General features: G+C 40.7%; 1 protein-coding gene across 7 annotated transcripts in view; it reads left to right on the forward strand.

Moving 5' to 3' along the window:
- Window positions 1-14,908, forward strand: part of RGSL1 (regulator of G protein signaling like 1) — a 74,929-nt gene extending 60,021 nt beyond the window's left edge. For 4 of the 7 annotated variants that reach the window (XM_082702850.1, XM_082702849.1, XM_082702855.1 and 1 more), the window contains exons 14-20: window positions 1,978-2,107; window positions 5,768-5,942; window positions 9,204-9,342; window positions 9,574-9,698; window positions 12,825-12,934; window positions 14,235-14,327; window positions 14,695-14,908. In XM_082702850.1, the coding sequence (XP_082558976.1) occupies window positions 1,978-2,107; window positions 5,768-5,942; window positions 9,204-9,342; window positions 9,574-9,698; window positions 12,825-12,934; window positions 14,235-14,327; window positions 14,695-14,876 (954 nt within the window). In that variant the 3' untranslated portion in view covers window positions 14,877-14,908. Of the gene's footprint in view, window positions 1-1,977; window positions 2,108-5,767; window positions 5,943-9,203; window positions 9,343-9,573; window positions 9,699-12,824; window positions 12,935-14,234 lie in introns of all 7 variants that reach the window. The other 3 variants (XM_082702853.1, XM_082702852.1, XM_082702851.1) reach the window with 3 other exon arrangements.
- Window positions 14,909-16,526: the final 1,618 nt, after the last annotated feature.

Consider the following 16,526-nt stretch of genomic DNA (forward strand, 5'->3'; position numbering starts at 1 on the left):
GCTAAAAGCTGGTTTGAAGGATGTGGATTGGCCATAATGCCCGATGGGTTTAATAATCCTCTCTGCACCCAAATTAGACTTAGGTATGCAGCCACTGGCATAATGGAACAACTTGGGCCTTCTGGGTGAACCCCTTATTGAATGACAAACCCCTTATGGATACCTGACATTTCTCCAAGTATCCTGCAAACAAGCCACTCCCAAAAAGAGAATGCAGAGGGCTGAGAGCAGAACATGCCCATTTTCTTCTTCCAAACTCACCAATTATTGAGCTCACTCTTTCTCTATGCCAGCAGTGAAAAAAAAAAAAAAAAGGAGGAGTGGGTGGGAGAAAGAAGAGACAGGATTTTTTTCCAGTTTACATAAAAGCATTTTAATGGACAGTATACAATTTTGCAAAATATAGTTTTGCAAGAAAATGGCAATTATTAAATATTGTCTTAAAAATAATTAAATATTAGTTTTACAAAGAAGTTTCATCAGTAAATTCCATTGTACTTCTGAGGCCTGTCAACCAAGACACATGCTCCCCTAGACAGGAATGTTATTTGGGAAACTATCTTCATATGATTTGAGAAAAAAATACATGCTCCATTTTTAAATAATCACTTGTTCATTGTGTTGTAGAGTTGGTTAGTATCAGAAAATTTTGAGCCCAGCTGTGACTCCAAAGATATTTCTGAAAACAGACATGGACTATGCTTATATGAAAACGTCTACTCCCTCTTTTCTCTTTTTTTCCCCTCCATACATGAGTCAAATCTGTGTCGGGGTACCATGAATGCTCATGTAGGACATTAAAAGGAATATTGTACCCAGAACCAGACTTCATTTTAATTTCAGGTCTTCCAGTTGCTCTTGGATAAGAAAAGATAAAAATAAACTGACACGTACTTAATGCCTACTTTATATCAAGCACTATATTAGAGTTTAAATACATAATCACTAACCCTCACCCCAATCCTGAAGGCTATTGTTTCTCTCTTATACATGGAGACACTGAGACACAGATTAAGTAAATTGACCCAAATTACATAATCAGGGAAAAGCTAGGCTCCAGACTCCAAGTTTCTGAACCCAGACTCAAGTGATTTTTGTATATTGCTACTGACTCTTTAAATTCATGCTTGCCTTGGGGCGCCTGGGTGGCTCAGTGGGTTAAAGCCTCTGCCTTTGGCTCAGGTCATGATCTCAGGGTCCCGCATCAGGCTCTCTGCTCAGCAGGAAGCCTGCTTCCTCCTCTCTCTCTCTCTCTGCCGGCCTCTCTGCCTACTTGTGATCTCTGTCAAATAAATAAATAAAATCTTAAAAAAAAAAAATTTCATGCTTGCCTTGAAGATCCCTCTTTGTGGAATGAGACAACTGATCTAGTTGATCAATAAGATTCTTTCTGCCTCCAAATATCAATCTGTCAACGAGTAAATGAATTACAGAATGGTCACTGGGCATTAAGAAACAGATAATGAACTTATAAAATGCATTTGGGTGTGTGTGTGTGTGTGTGTGTGTGTGTGTGGTATGCATGTGCATGTAATTATAATTTTCTCTTTTTAATGATTAGAAATGATTTTATTCATCTCCTTATTTCTTCAACATTTCAAATTTTTCTGAGCTAATACTCCCTTCTTGTGAGTTAGGCATATCTCCCACCCCTCTTTCTTCCTATTTTTAGCACTCACACTTTCTCCTAATCATGTCATCTCAAATCTTACTGTTGAAAGTCTATGGTAGAAGGAACATTGCCAGTGGCCCCGTGCCTGGGTAAAGCCAGAATCTTCTGCCCACTAGCCACTTAATTTGGAGAAGGTTTATGATTCTGTTTTTCCTCACCTTTAAATTGGAGTTTAAGATTATTCCTTACAAAGGAGGTATTGTGAGGACTAAACATAATGAATGTCAAGTTTCTGGCACATAGAAGACTTCCGGCGAACAGCAGCTATACTAATGAATATGGCGCACCCCTCTCTTTTCCCCCAGGGGAGAGGCTGGCGGAAAATGATTGGATTCATTAAGAGCTTTTGCAAGTACCGCAGATTTATGTCTGATCCCCATAAGCGCCAGGAATTTGAAGACTATCTTCACCTAGAAGTACAAAATAACAAGGAAAGTAAGTAATCTCTCTATTGTCTTTCCTGTTGATATTTCAGACACAGGGTTCAGCCCTGATAAGAGGCTGCAGAGCTCTCGCTTTTTGTCTTGCCTGTGTTAGCCTGGGGTCCGGCAAGGACTCCAGGTCCTGGGTGCAAAGCCAAGCTCAGACCTGCCTAGAGAGGATGTGAGTCCGGTGGCGGCTTCTCCCAGAGCCAGCAAGGGTGGAAAATGACTAAAGTGCAGCAAGATCTGACATTTCACAAAACTGTTGTCCATAGAATAGATTTACTCAACTACTTCATTTCTTAGCTCATTCATTCATTCACCACACTTTCTGAGAATCCACTACATGGCAGGAAATTTGCCAGGTGCTGGGGATGCAGTGGTAGACATGCAGGATAGGACATGTCTTCATGGCACTTACATTTTGAGGGCAAGACAGAAAGTAAGAGCCAGAGATGTTGGAGCCCAATATCCTGGATTAGAATATGCCTGAAGGACCTTGTGAAAGTGATTTTATACCTCAATTTTTTCACCTGTAGAATGGTAATAATAATTTGCTTAACACCTAGATTGTTGTGAGGATTAAATGAGTTAATACATACAAAGTGTCTTTTCCCATTACCATAAAAGTGTTAGCCAGTGTTACTGCTGTTATCGTATGGTGAATAATCCCAATGACAATTGTAGGGAGACCCTAGTTAGTCAGAGAGGAGGATCAGGGAAGACTGCTAGAAAATGACAAATCTGTCTTCATGAATGACAAGTTAAGCAGACAAAATAGGTGGGGAGCAATTTCAAGGTCTACATAGAATCCTAAAATAAGAAAGAGCATGGCTTATTGCAGGAATTGCAATCAGGCCAGTTGGACTGGAGTTTAATGATTATGATTAATTAATTAAGATTAATGACATGGCCAAAGTGCCTGAGATAATACCAGAGGAATTGATGAAAATCTCATCACTCTTTTTTTTTTGTTTTTAAAATTTAAATTCAATTAATTAACAGTGTATGATCAGTTTCAGAGGTAGAGTTTAGTGATTCATCAGTTGCATGTAACACCCAGGGCTCATTCCTTCAAGGGCCCTCCTTAATGTCTATCGCCTTCATCTCTCTTGTTGACTTTTGAGTTGTTTTAATTGTCGGTATGACAAATAATGCTGCAAAACACACATATTTAGCAATCGTGTATTTCTATGAGATCAATTCCTTAAAATGGGAGAAATGGGTAAATGGTTAAAAATAGTTAAAATTTAAAAACATTACACTAATTAAACTCTCACCAACCGTATAAATAAGTGCCAAGTTGTCACCAACCTCTGGGATATTAGGCACTTTTTAAAAACTGATGATCCGAGGGCACCTGGGTGGCTCACTGGGTTAAAGCCTCTGCCTTCCAATCAGGTCATGATCTCAGGGTCCTGAGCTCAAGTCCCGCATCAGGCTCTCTGCTCCATGGGGAGACTGTTTTCCCCTCTCTCTTTGCCTGTCTCTCTGCCTACTTGTGATCTCTGTCTAAAAACAAAACAAAACAAAACAAAAAACTGACAATCCAGTAAATGAAAACTAACGTGCCATTCTTATGTATATTTTTTCTTAATTGACTACCCTCATTTGTTGGTCATTTGCAGTCCTATTTGAATTATTTACATCCTTTGTCTATTTTTCTATTGGAACTTTAATTTTAATATTATGATATTTCCTAATTTGCAAAAGTTTTTGTATGTATTTTTTAGGAACTGCTTTACAAACATTTAGGGTTTTCGAATAGTTCTAGTTCTTTTGTTCCTTCTTTTAAATAAAAGTAGTTCAAACCCTCGTGCCCCAGAATGGTTAGAAAGTCTAATTTCATCCTACTTCAACTTCCCACATCCTGAGCTTTGGATAAGACAGCCCAAGAAGAGTGCTTCTATAGCTCAGTGGGAGATCTGTCTGCCAGTGGTCTGTTTTCTATCATTATCATTTAGACTTTTCTGGGATTGTTACGTCCTTCAATCAATTGACCCATTAGTCATTACAAATATATATATATATATTTCTATCCTTGGTAATATTCTTTTCTCTGAAATCTACTTTGTCTGATATTAAGATAGTCACTCCAGCTTTCTTTTTATTAGTGTTAGCATGTATTATCTTTTTCATTTCCTTTACTTATAACCTATTTATGTCCTACAGTTAAAGTATTCTTATAGCTAGCATAGAGTTGGGTCTTGCTTTAAAAAAATAATACAACCTGACAAATCTCTACCCAATTGAGAGTTAACTGTTAAATATTCGAGACATTTTGTGAACCATCAATAGCTGAAACCAGCTACAGTGGAAGTATTTATTATAGAAATTGGCAAAGACACCAAAGCCAGTCTCCCCGCTCCCCTACCAGAGCTGGTTTACAAGTATATCACTGCTCCCAGATTTCTTGAGTGGATTTAGCATACTCTTTTCCTAAAATCCCTGGCCATCACACCAACTTCCACTACTATTCAAACTTTGTTTTCTCCTTTGAACTCAAGTCTAAGAGATAGATTATAAGACAGGAAGGAGGAGGCTTTGCTTTATTTGGTGCTGTAACCCTAGGACCTAGCACAAGGTCTGGGAAATAAGAGGTGCTAGCTATTTATTTAGTGTTGTAGTACCCTCCCATTTTATATGTAACACTTCTCCAAAAGGAATCCCACTTACACCATAGGAAGCACCATACCACATCAGCGATTCCTGAACAGATATCCAGAATAACGGATTTTATAGGAAGAATTGTAAATTCTAGAGCTGGATTAGACAATTTTCTTAAACCCAGCCAGGCAATTAACCAGGGACTGCTTGCCATATACAGTCCAAAACTGTTGTCTTCTCAATCCTAAATCCCAATGAATGGATTTCTTTGTGTACATCCTACTCAAGAAACTTTCTAAAATAAATGTCTTGTTTTTCTAGACACATTCCAAACCTTCTTGAATCTTCTATATTCTTCTTTACTCATTTATGTCTGTTTTCTACTCTAGCACCCTACTCTCTGTTCCATTAAACTCCTTTACTCTTGATATTTTGACTTTTTTGTTGTGCTGCTTTCCCAGTTTCCTTCTAAATTACTTCCTTGATAAACCTAGAATAAGCATCATCAGCTGGTTAAGCAACTGTCTTCAGCTCAGGTCATGATCCTAGAGTCTCAGGATCAAGTCCCACATCAGGCTCCCAGCTCCATGGGGAGTCTGCTTCTCCTTCTGACCTTCTCCCCTTTCATGCTCTCTCTCATTGTCTCTCTCTCAAATAAATAAAAAATCTTAAAAAAAAAAAAAAACCCACAGACTCCATTTTGAAGGTCACATCTGCATATTCAATTTCTGCAGAAATGTTAAAGATTGGCATAACTACAGTGCAATTATATTTCCATGAGACACGCACCAGGAAAACACCTTTCAGTACTCAGTTAATTTTTTTTTTTTTTTTTTTTTTTTTTTGGTGTGTATGTGGTCATACCATCTGAGCAGATGGCTTTTTTAGCAGTCCTTCAAGTCAAAGTAAAGCATTGAGCCCAAGGGTAGGAAATCATTATTTCAACAGCCCCAAAGATGGGTCCACACTTTCCTTTCTTCATTTTAGTTATGCCCAAGTCAAAGGCTTCAAGTTTAAGAGTGATATCATCAAACTAGATTTTAATTCTTTTGTCTTTCTCTCTCAGATTTCTCCACAACACCAAATGCACCAGGACGCCCAACCGCAAATGCCGCCAACGTCCGGAATGCAGACCTTGAGGATGGGGATATAATACTGATGAAGCGCCGAATACTTGGCCACAGAATTATCACCGTCAACTTTGCAATCAATGATTTGTATTTTTTTTCTGAAATAGAGAGGTAAGTTTCCCATCTCTCCCTATCACGACTTCCCCTGGTTAGTACCTTCCTGCAAAGCCTGTAAGTGACACAGTGATTTCAGCCCTGCCAGGCAGGAATCTCCAACTGAAAATCTCACTGAATTCTGCCTGTCACCATATCAATTTCTGCCATCCTTCCCTTTAGGTCCTAGATGCTCTTCAGTATTCTGGAGTTGCCAATATTGAAATGATTGAAATATTGAAATGATATTTATACCCAGGAAGTGGAGCGCTTTTTTCTCCTTATTATTTGCTAATATGATAGAAGTCCTCTTATGGAGCAACATAGAGCCAATAGTTCTTTAGTTAGAACAAAGAATTTTAGTAATAAAAATTGTGTGTCTCTGTGTGTGCATGACATTGAACAGAGACATATAGTTATAGATATAGATATTATTCCTTGCTTTATCCATGCATCTTATGAAAAAAGCAAGTAGTAGAAAAAAATTGGAGATCTTTCCATTACAGCTTTGGTGAAATACAGAAAGGAAAACATCTTTCTGCCCTGGGTCAGATTATTCTTACCTGTTGTTTAGTACAGTTTCTACTTAGAAATATTTCTCTGGACAAAGAAAAACAGAAGGAGAGGGAGAGAAAGGAGCCTGAACAGGCTCTATATCCAGTGCACAGCCGGACGTGGGGCTCAGTCTCATGACCTTGAGATCATGACCTAAGCCAAAATCAAAAGTCAGGTGCTTAAGTGAATGAGCCACCCAGGCACCTCTCTACTTAGAAATACAGAAATACTCTTAACCAAGTGTGTCTCATGTGCAGCTCTTCAATTTGTGAGCCCAGGGTCTGAACTTGCAAAACAATCATCCTGGGGTAAAGGAGTTAGTCAATGGCTCTCAACACTGGTGCACATCAGGGTCTCTGGGAGCTGGTGAATACTGCCAATGCCAGGCCCAGAGATTTGGATTTCAGGGGACCAGTGTGGAGCCTGGGAACTGGTACTGTCATAAGCTGCTCATGGGATTCTGATGGCAGCACAGTTGAGAACACAGGTCTAGCACCTCTGAAGGAGAAAACTGACTTAAAATTGTCTCGAACATTTGCAGATAGAAACAAGTGACTCTAAGAGAAATAAGAGTTTCTACTTCTTTCTCTATCCTCATCAAAGGGAACATCTTTGCCATTAACAGAAATGGTATGTTCCTGGAGCACTGATTTGAAATTTGGAATACATTTCCCCCATAGAAATGATGTACTGCATGGTGATTAGGTATCTTAGGTACTAAAGTAGAATGGCTTATGAATCTATGTTTTAGAATGTGGTGGGCTTTTTTTTTTTTTTTGAGAACTTTTAAAAGTTCTGAACTAATTTAGAAATAAAGATAGAGATGCATAAATGGCATTTAAGCTGATATAAGTTGGAAGTCTCCTGTACATGCATACAGGCTACTCAATCCTCTCTATATTACTTCACTCATTGTGTAACATTATTATTGTCATTTTTGCCTGCTTTTGGTTGATTAGCTTTATACCCTCTATCTCCATCCATGTTGTTGAAAATGGCAAGATTTCTTTCTTTTTCATGGTTGAGTAATATTCTATATTTTCTTTATCCATTAATCTGCCAATGGACACATGAACTGCTTCCATAATTTCGCCATTATAAATAATGCTGCAATAAACATAGGGGGTGTGTTATTTCTTTGAATTAGTATTTTTGTATTCTTTAGGTAATACCCCATAGTGGGATTACTGGATTATATGGTAAATCTATTTTTAAATTTGTGAGGAACACCCATACTTAAATAGATATTATTATGTTAAATCATGCTAACATACTTCAACTCACCTGTCAAACTTTCAACGTAAAATCAAAGCCATTCCTCTAACTGGAGATCCATATATTTTTCTTGCATAAACTATATCCAAAATGCTATCAGCTAATTCTAAAATTTCTCTCTTTAAAGTGAGTGAGAATATAAAGGCAGTTTAATCCTTCTGAATTTTTATACGTGTTTTTTCAAAGTTTTAAATTGCTTTGTCACACCTCACTCAATAGTAACCTTGTTTTTTTTTTCAACAGCAACTTTTTAAAAAACAACTTGCTTTTACTGGAACATTCCAACACATTCAAATTTATTTTCTGAGAAACAACAAATATCTTTTCCTTTTATGTTCATATTTTATTAATTTTCATAAATTACAAATTATAGGAACAAGTACAACAGGCAAAAATCTTCGAGAAGAGGCATGAATAATTCTCAGTATGTATGTGCCTCAACTCACTGCGAAAATGTGAGAGTATATTACAGAAGGTACAACCGGTGTATATGATGAGCATGTCGTAGGCATCAGTCGGTGTGTTTTGAGACATGCAGAGTATCTCATCATTCAGCACACTGGTTAGAGGAATTGGTTAAGAGATCTTAATCTGCACCCCAATGAGGCATTTAGCTCAGTTCCACAAATGCTTACTGATTGCTTGGGCACTGGGTTTGGTACTGGAGATTCAAAAGATGTGTTATGGTAAGACGTGTTCCCTATTCTCTGAGATCCCGCAAACCAATCTGGATGGCAGACAAAACACAAATGAGAGTTAATAAGTAAGATGATAGGTGCAGGAAGTGCATTTAGACAACTAAAAAGAAGGCAGAACTTTGTTTACCAAGTTCACTGCTGAATCCCTGCTCTTGGTATGGCAAAACAAGGTTATAATGGGAAAATCTTAGTATTCTACTCTTAGGAAAAGTTTCAGCTGGGGAAGATGAAAAAGTTCTGGAGGTGGATTGTGTTGATGGTTGCACAGCACAGTCAATGTACTTAATGCCACTGATTGCATGTTTAAAAATGGTTAAACTGGTAAATGATATGTTGCATATATTTTACTATAATAAAAAAAATTAAGAAAAGTAATAGGTGGCTTCAAAGAGTGGTGGTAATTGTGAAAGCATCAGGAGGAAGGTAAAGAAAGAGCAAGATAACTCTTACCCCTTAAAGTCTTCAGAGGCAAAACCGGTACGGAGGTCAGGACGGAGGCAGGATGGGATACCTAAGGGAGTTTATGGTAAAAAAATACACGTGAAGAAGCACTTAGTGTATTACCTGGCATGTGGTAGATGCTCAATTTGTATTTGCCTGTGGAGGTATTATGATTGAATGAATTAAGTTTCAACCTGGCCCAGGATTGGCCCTGTCTTTTTAGTCTAGAAATGGGTCTGGGCTGGCTGCCCTATTTAGTTGCTGCTTTTATCTTCTCCTCACTGATTTCCTACTTACTGCTTCTTTTTAGATTTAATGATTTGGTGAGTTCAGCTCACGTGCTGCAAGCCAACCGGGCATACAAGGAGAATGACGTGGCCCTAATTAGGTCTAAAGTTAACATCATCCTAAAGCTCTACCTGCATTCGGAAATCCCTCCAAGGCTGAGGGTAAAGGAGATTCCTGTTCCTCTCTGGGCATTTGCCAAGAAGCATTTCTTCCTCAAGAACTCTGAAAGCTGATAGGCACCTCCTGTCTTGGGTCAACCAGATGTCCTTTCCCTAGCAGTTGCATGAAAAGCTTCTGGGGAGGGGGTGGTCTTATAAACCCTGGGGGGTCAAGAGAGGTTTCCTGCCTTCCCTGAAGCCTCAGCCATTAACATGCTCCCATTCTATGGGTAGGTGAACATCTCTGAATCCCAGAAGGATGCCATCATTGCTGCCATTGCAGAGGGCCACTTACATCGGAACATCTTCCATGGAACTGTCATGTCTCTCTTCCCTGTCATTATGTACTTCTGGAAAAGGTAACTCTTTCTCCTTGCCCAAGACCACGAGGGCAGAAAAAAACATTTGACTTTCTAGAGTAGCCCTCTGCTTCACAGTTTCTGGTCTCTTGGGGACTATAATGGTGTATTCTTATGCCACATAATACACCCCATCCCTCCCACTCTTATGCTGAAACTGAGTCAGAGGATGGAAGGCCAAGTAAGACTGGGGATCAGAGTACCTGGCTCTCTCCCAGGTACCTCCTCCTTGCTTAGCAAAATGATGTTAATTTTCTTAGGCATAGGTTCCTCACCTAAGAGTGAGTATGGACCTCCATACCTGGGAAGAAGTTCTGTCAAATTTAACACAACTGTAATTGTGCTTGAGGCGCTTCATGAGAGAGTAAGACACAAGAGTTCTACTCTGTTATGTCCAAATCCCATAATTACCATTAGAGGCACAGTTGCTACATATTACATTCTCAAGAGGAGCTTAGAAATTTAGGTGTTTTGTTGTTGTTGTTGTTGTTGTTGTTGTTGTTATTGTAAAAGATTGATTTATTTGAGAGAGAGAGTGAAGGGAGGCAGAAAGGAAGAGAATCTTCAAGCAGACTCCCCGCTGGGCACAGACCCAGACACAGGGATCCATCTCATGACTGAGATCGTGACCTGAGCCAAAACCAAGAGTTGGTCACTCAACCAACGGAGCCACCAACGTGTCCCAGAAATTTAGGTTTTTATGTCCTATCTCCCAATGTTAAAGTGGCAAATGTGGCAACAAACTCAAAACTAAAACATGGTGAGGAAATTACGAAGGCCAAAGAGCAAAAATGAAACGAACAAAATATCTGCAGGACAAATGCAACTGTGGCCCACTGGTTTCTAACCTAGCCTGCCGAATCTGGGCTGAGACACTGGTCCAGGTTCTCCCAGCTGGTTATTCATTCCTATAGTGTATAGTGCCAACCTATACGTTCCACACGGGGCCCTGTATGACAGTGACCAGAGGCTGAAATGTTCCAAGACAGGGCTAATTAGGATATTTAGATTATTTTATGATTCTGGCTCTTAGGGGACCTCCCCTCACACACACACACACACACATGCATGCATAAGTGTTACTTTAGTGGAAGAGAAGTGTAAAGGTTGCTTACCAACCTCCAACCTTTATTTTAAAACCTCTGTGATAAATAGAACTATCCTATGATCCAGCAATTGTACTACTAGGTATTTAACCACAGGACACAAAATACAGATTCGAAGGGTTACCTGCACCCCGACGTTTACAGCAGCATTATCAACAATAGCCAAACTATAGAAAGAGCCCAAGTGTCCATCAGTTAATGAATGGATAAACAAGGTGTGGTATATAGATACCATGGAACATTCCTAAGCCATCAACAAGAATGAAAGCTTGTCATTTGCAGTGATGTGGATGGAGCTAGAGTGTATTATGCTAAGCAAAACAAGACAGTCAGAGAAAGACAAACACCATGTAATTTCACTTACATGTGGAATTTAGGAAATAAAACAGATGAATGCGTGGGAAGGGGGAAAAAAGAGAGAAGGAGAGAGGGGGGAGGAAAACAATAAGAGACTCTTAATGTTAGCGAACAAACGGAGTGTTGATGGAGGGCAGTCGGTGGGACATGGGGTAAATAGGTGATGGGTGTTAAGGAGAGCCCTTGTTCACTTACGATGAGCACTGGGTAGTACATGCAAGTGATGAGTCACTAAATTCTACTCCTGAAACAAATATTATACTATATGTTAATTAATTTGGATTTAAAGAAAACTTTGGAAGGAAAAAATAAATGTAATTCAGTTAAATTAAAAAAAATAAAACCTCTATGATAATACATTATTTAATACAGGATTAAAAGAATTAAAAATTGAAGTTCAAGATAACCAGTTTATCCTTTGAACATTAGTTGTTATCTAGCACCAAGTCCAGACTTGATTCTGGTTCTGCTAAGCAGGACTAAACAGAAATTTGTCCTGAAACTTTCTGGAGGATCAGAACCCTGAGAAATGCATGCTGCTCCTGGCTTGAGTCAGTGCTCGGCACTGCTTCACACCTATTTAGGAAGTATAGACTGCTTCAGGGAGACTTTGGATCCCTAATCCTTATGCAGCTGGTTCTTCACTTGCTTTCCTATACACTCCTATATAAAGAGTTTTATATTGCACAAACTGTGTCTACATATGTTATCCCAGATGAACCTCTCAACAGCCCTTTGAGATGGGTGGGGCAAAGTGTCATTATCCCTATTTTATAGATGAGTAAATTGAGGTTCAAAAGGGCTAAGAGATGCCTAGGAGCACTTGGACATGGTAAAACCAGGATTAGAAACAAGGTCTCTCAATATTTTAAGCACCATAAAGTATGCATTGTGGCATGCTGGGAGCTTCCTGATGGGACAAAGACCCATTATAGCGAGTGGAATGAGAGAAACCAGCTGGATCAAATAGAATGCCCCTTGGGGGCATGGGAAAGAGGGCATGAGTTAAGACTATCAGAGAAAAGGCCAATCTTGGCCAAGACCAACCTCCAAGGGGTCCAATGCAAGAGTGGGCTGATGGACAGCAAGGCATTAGGGGCCAGGGGGGAATAGATGAAGAGTGTTGTGAGGGACTCCAGGGAGCAATAGTTCTTAGATTGAGTAAGTATATGAGTGCAAGTTCATGTGAGGAAGGGGTTTACTCAGACTGCTGGGAATGCGATGACAGGGTCATGACTTTGAGTAAGGGACAGGATAAAACCGGGGATTGGGACCTGAGAGGAAATCAGTCAGACACTCAGGCTGTACCACGTGAGATTAAGTGGAGAGCTCATAGTCTGATGCTCAAGCAAGCATTGGAGGGATTGACTCTTACTCAGACCTGGATAAAGCAGATTCTTTAAAGACTCCATTCACTGGTTCCGAAAGGGGATCCCAACATACTGCCCATACAAGGTCCTCACTGGAGCTAGGCCTGGACACAGAGAGGGCTCAGAAGAAGGGCCTCTGACAGGCAGCACTCCAAGGCCAAGTCTTTCCTCTTCTCTACTGCACACTTTACTCTCTGTGAGGAGTGGCCCTGACCCAGTTGCCCTGTGCTCAGTGTGCCAGCCTCTTCAGCAGGTAACTTTTTCCACGTGACCAGAAGCCAATCTTCTCACAGGTTTTGTTCCTGGAAGGCAGCCCGCTCTTACTTCCAGTTCAAGGGGAAGAAACACAAGGATAAAAAAACTTCTCCTAAGCCCACACACAAGTCTTCTCCTTGGAGTGGAGGTAAGCTCTCCCATGACCTATAGCTCCATTCTCTAAAGAATGAGACTCATAAAGGGAAAGAAAGCAAAGGTCCAAAGGACCAAGGTAAGACTTCATAGAGGGTATTTCCTGGAGGGGTGGGCATCGCATTATCTTGGCTCTCAGAGAAGCCTTAGAGTAGGTTTTGTCTGTTGATATCAGTAACAGCAAAACGGTACCCCACCCATGTACCACGCTCCTCTGCAGTACCTCTCAACAGCCTCAGGATGTAGGTCATGGTCCGTGTGGTGGGTAGATAGGTGGTGACTTGCTTTACTGCTATTTAAGAAGCCCCTGCTCCAACTATCTCCAGAAACCCTATCATTTGAAAAGCATCTGTTTTATGGTGTTAAGTGAGAAAATTAAAAAATGGATCTGGGGTATGATTTTCATGTGGTAAATATATATATATCTTTTTGCAAGTATGTGATTTTTATGAGAGCATGGGAAAATTTCAGAAATAAAGTATTAATAGGATTATCTCTGCATGGTGTGATTATGAGTGATCTACCTATTTATTATTAATATACTCTTTATATGTCATTCATATATTGTATATTATTAATATGTGTATAAATAAGCAAATAGATGTGTTTGAAAACAAACACAGACATGTTTTCTTAGCAGAGCAGTTAAACTCAATCCCTTTCTTAATATCTGCACTGAGATCAGTAAGGAAATATTAAAGAGGGGGAAGAGGGTGCACAGAGCAGTGTCTGGAGAGAGCAAGACTGGATGTCTCTGCAGTGGAAGGTTCTGAGAACCAAAGAGAACAGGTCTGTGAGTCTGAAACCGGTACCAGCATCAGAACAAAATAAGGAGATAGGACAGGAGTCTTAAAGACAGCAACAAATTGTCCTGTGAGAGAGCTGAGCATTCCATGGTTTTAGTTTAAGCCTATGCAGTTCTCATGTCCATTTTTTCCAGATACTTAACCCTCCCCCACTTCCAGCCTCCTCCCAAACAAGCGTCCCACTCCCTTTGGGGAGTACAAATGAGGCTTTTGAAACTTAACCCATCACTAGCTTGCATGAAGAGTGAGAGAAGCAGCTCTGGCTGGTTGTGGAGCCAAGTTCCTGCCCCTCTGAGAGGTTCACCTAAGTAGGAAATAAATCGCCTTTACCTCCCTGATCTCAAATATAGAGGCTTGGATTTAGATAATATCTGTCAGTAACATCCTATACTCCAAGGAATGTTGTCAAGAACTTCCTTGCTTACATATAAAGATTTATTTTGTTGGGTGTTATAAGGGATTTTAATGTTCCCTGTCTTTCTTCTCCAGGAGACCATGCCATCTTAAGATTCACCTTGCTCAGAGGTATTGAGTGGTTTCGGCCTCAACAGAGGGAGGTAATAGCAAGTCCAGGCCAAAATTGTGAGTTGGAATTAGAATCCCACTGATCTAACTACTAAGATGGTGACTCTAATCCAGTTTGGCCAAGCTCCTTAATGACCACAAGGAGACTGAGGTCCCTGAAATGTGAAGCGATTTGCTCCAAATCACCCAGCATGTGAGTGACAGAGATGGGATGAGAAGCAGGTCTCCTGACTGCCTTTCTGGGGCTCTGTGCACAGCTCTCATCTGAATAATTGTATCTTCCTAATTCTTTTATAGCCCCTTGAAGGCAGGTACCTTAGGCTTGTCTGTATCTCCGCTGGCTCCTCTGTGTGTGTGGTGGTTCCAATGTGTGTGTGGACACAATTATAACATCCCAGTTGTTATTTCCCCCTCCCTCTGAGAGCACCTGCTGGCTTGAACAGAACCTCCATCCCATACCTTCTGCTTCCTGGAAGTGCCTGCTACAGATCTTCTTATCCCAGTAATAAACACTCTTGTCCTAGCCATCCATATCTGAGCCATGTTACATCCTTTTTCTACCCCCATCTTCAGCCTCAAGGAGTTAAGCCCTCTTCCAAGTATTAAAGTTGCCTTGGTTTCCACATGGTCTCTCCTGACAAGCTTTTTCTTTCCCCCTATACCAACTGTTTCTAGGTTGAAGATACTATTTCTTTCTGCTGCTTATGGGCATGAAACACCAGCTTGCCTTTTCTGCCCATTTGCATATGTTCCCTCAATCCTTAATGGGGGAGACCACTATGGAATATTGCCCATAATCCATAGGGTCCAAACAGCCTTAAACTTTGTGATTCTAGTATTCATATGGCTTCGTTTCCTTTTGTTACTTCCCTGGGTCTTTGGGGTTGGCATCATGACCTTTGCATCCAGATAAAGTGTCCCCTAAGACCAAAGGTACTGCAGCATTCAGACCAGGTCTCCTTAATGTCCCTGGAGCATCACTGCTTCACCTTCCATTTCCCCACTCCTTCCCTGAAGGTGTTTCCCCAGAGGTTGTTCTGGGATGGCCTTCCTGGGCTGCAGGCCCTCAAGTGAGTGCCTGTACCCTGAATTCTGATGCAGTTTTTCTCTACATTTGTCTTTAGCTTCATCTAGCAACCTTACCCCATTACCACTGTGCAGCTGTGTCCTGTCCCAGCATAGGCATGGGTCAGAAGTCCTCTTCTTCAGTTCAGCGCTGTGTTGTCCACGTGTACAATGGGAGATGGGGGAGAAATTTCCCAGAGACCTAGCTCCACATCCTGACACTCCTTAGCAGATGAAAACCAAGAAGTTGAGGTTGCTTCTTCTGGAGAGTCCTATAGTCAAGATAGTTAGGGAAGGGTTTCTCGGTGGGTTTCCTTACATGTCTCCAACTAAGGCACTTTTAGGAAGTTGGATCCCCTGACCCACCTTCTAGGAGAACATTAATGCTAGGAGAAGAGTGTCTCATTTGATCTTTTATTACCAGCCTCCCTAATACTCAAGCTTTTCAAGGTAAAGGGCATTAAATGGAAAGAAAAAGAATTGTTTTACTTGGCAGGATATTTTCAATAAAACCATAAAGAACTTGAGCCTGTCAAAATCTGATTCAGCGTGGGGCGCCTGGGTGGCTCAGTGGATTAAACCTCTGTCTTCAGCTCAGGTCATGATCTCGGGGTCCTGAGATCGAGCCCCACATCAGGCTCTCTGCTCAGCAGGGAACCTGCTCCCCCCACCCTCTGCCTGCTTCTCTGTTTACTTGTGATCTCTGTCTGTCAAATAAATAAATAAAATTTAAAAAAAAAAAATCTGATTCAGCCTAACTCACTTCTGTGCAAGCACCAAAGTGGAATTCATGCTACATTAGAGCTCTGAGAAAATCACTAGTGGGTCGTGGAAGACCAAACTGAGCCAAAGAGCTGCTTGAAAGCCAAAGGCTATGTGACTGGAAGGCCTGGTTTCCTCAGCAGCCAGCCCATCTTCTCATATCTTCTACAAGGTCAACAGGAGTTTAGAGCTGCCCCAGTATCACTTGCCTGGAAGACAAGAACTTTGGAATTGTGTACAGAAAAGCAATACAAAGCTTCAGGGATTATCAGTTCTTGGAGAGGAAGGTAAGAAGAAGAATTCAAGGAGCCTTACCCTGAGGTCAAAGGGTTTTGGTCTGGACACTGCTATTCCTAAAGGGAATGCCAGCAACAAACCAGCAGAGTATGCCAGTTATCTCATTGCCATTCTAATAACTGGCCACTCTCC

Source organism: Mustela nivalis (genome assembly GCF_964662115.1).
Source record: "Mustela nivalis genome assembly, chromosome: 16".
NCBI classification, from domain to species: domain Eukaryota; kingdom Metazoa; phylum Chordata; class Mammalia; order Carnivora; family Mustelidae; genus Mustela; species Mustela nivalis.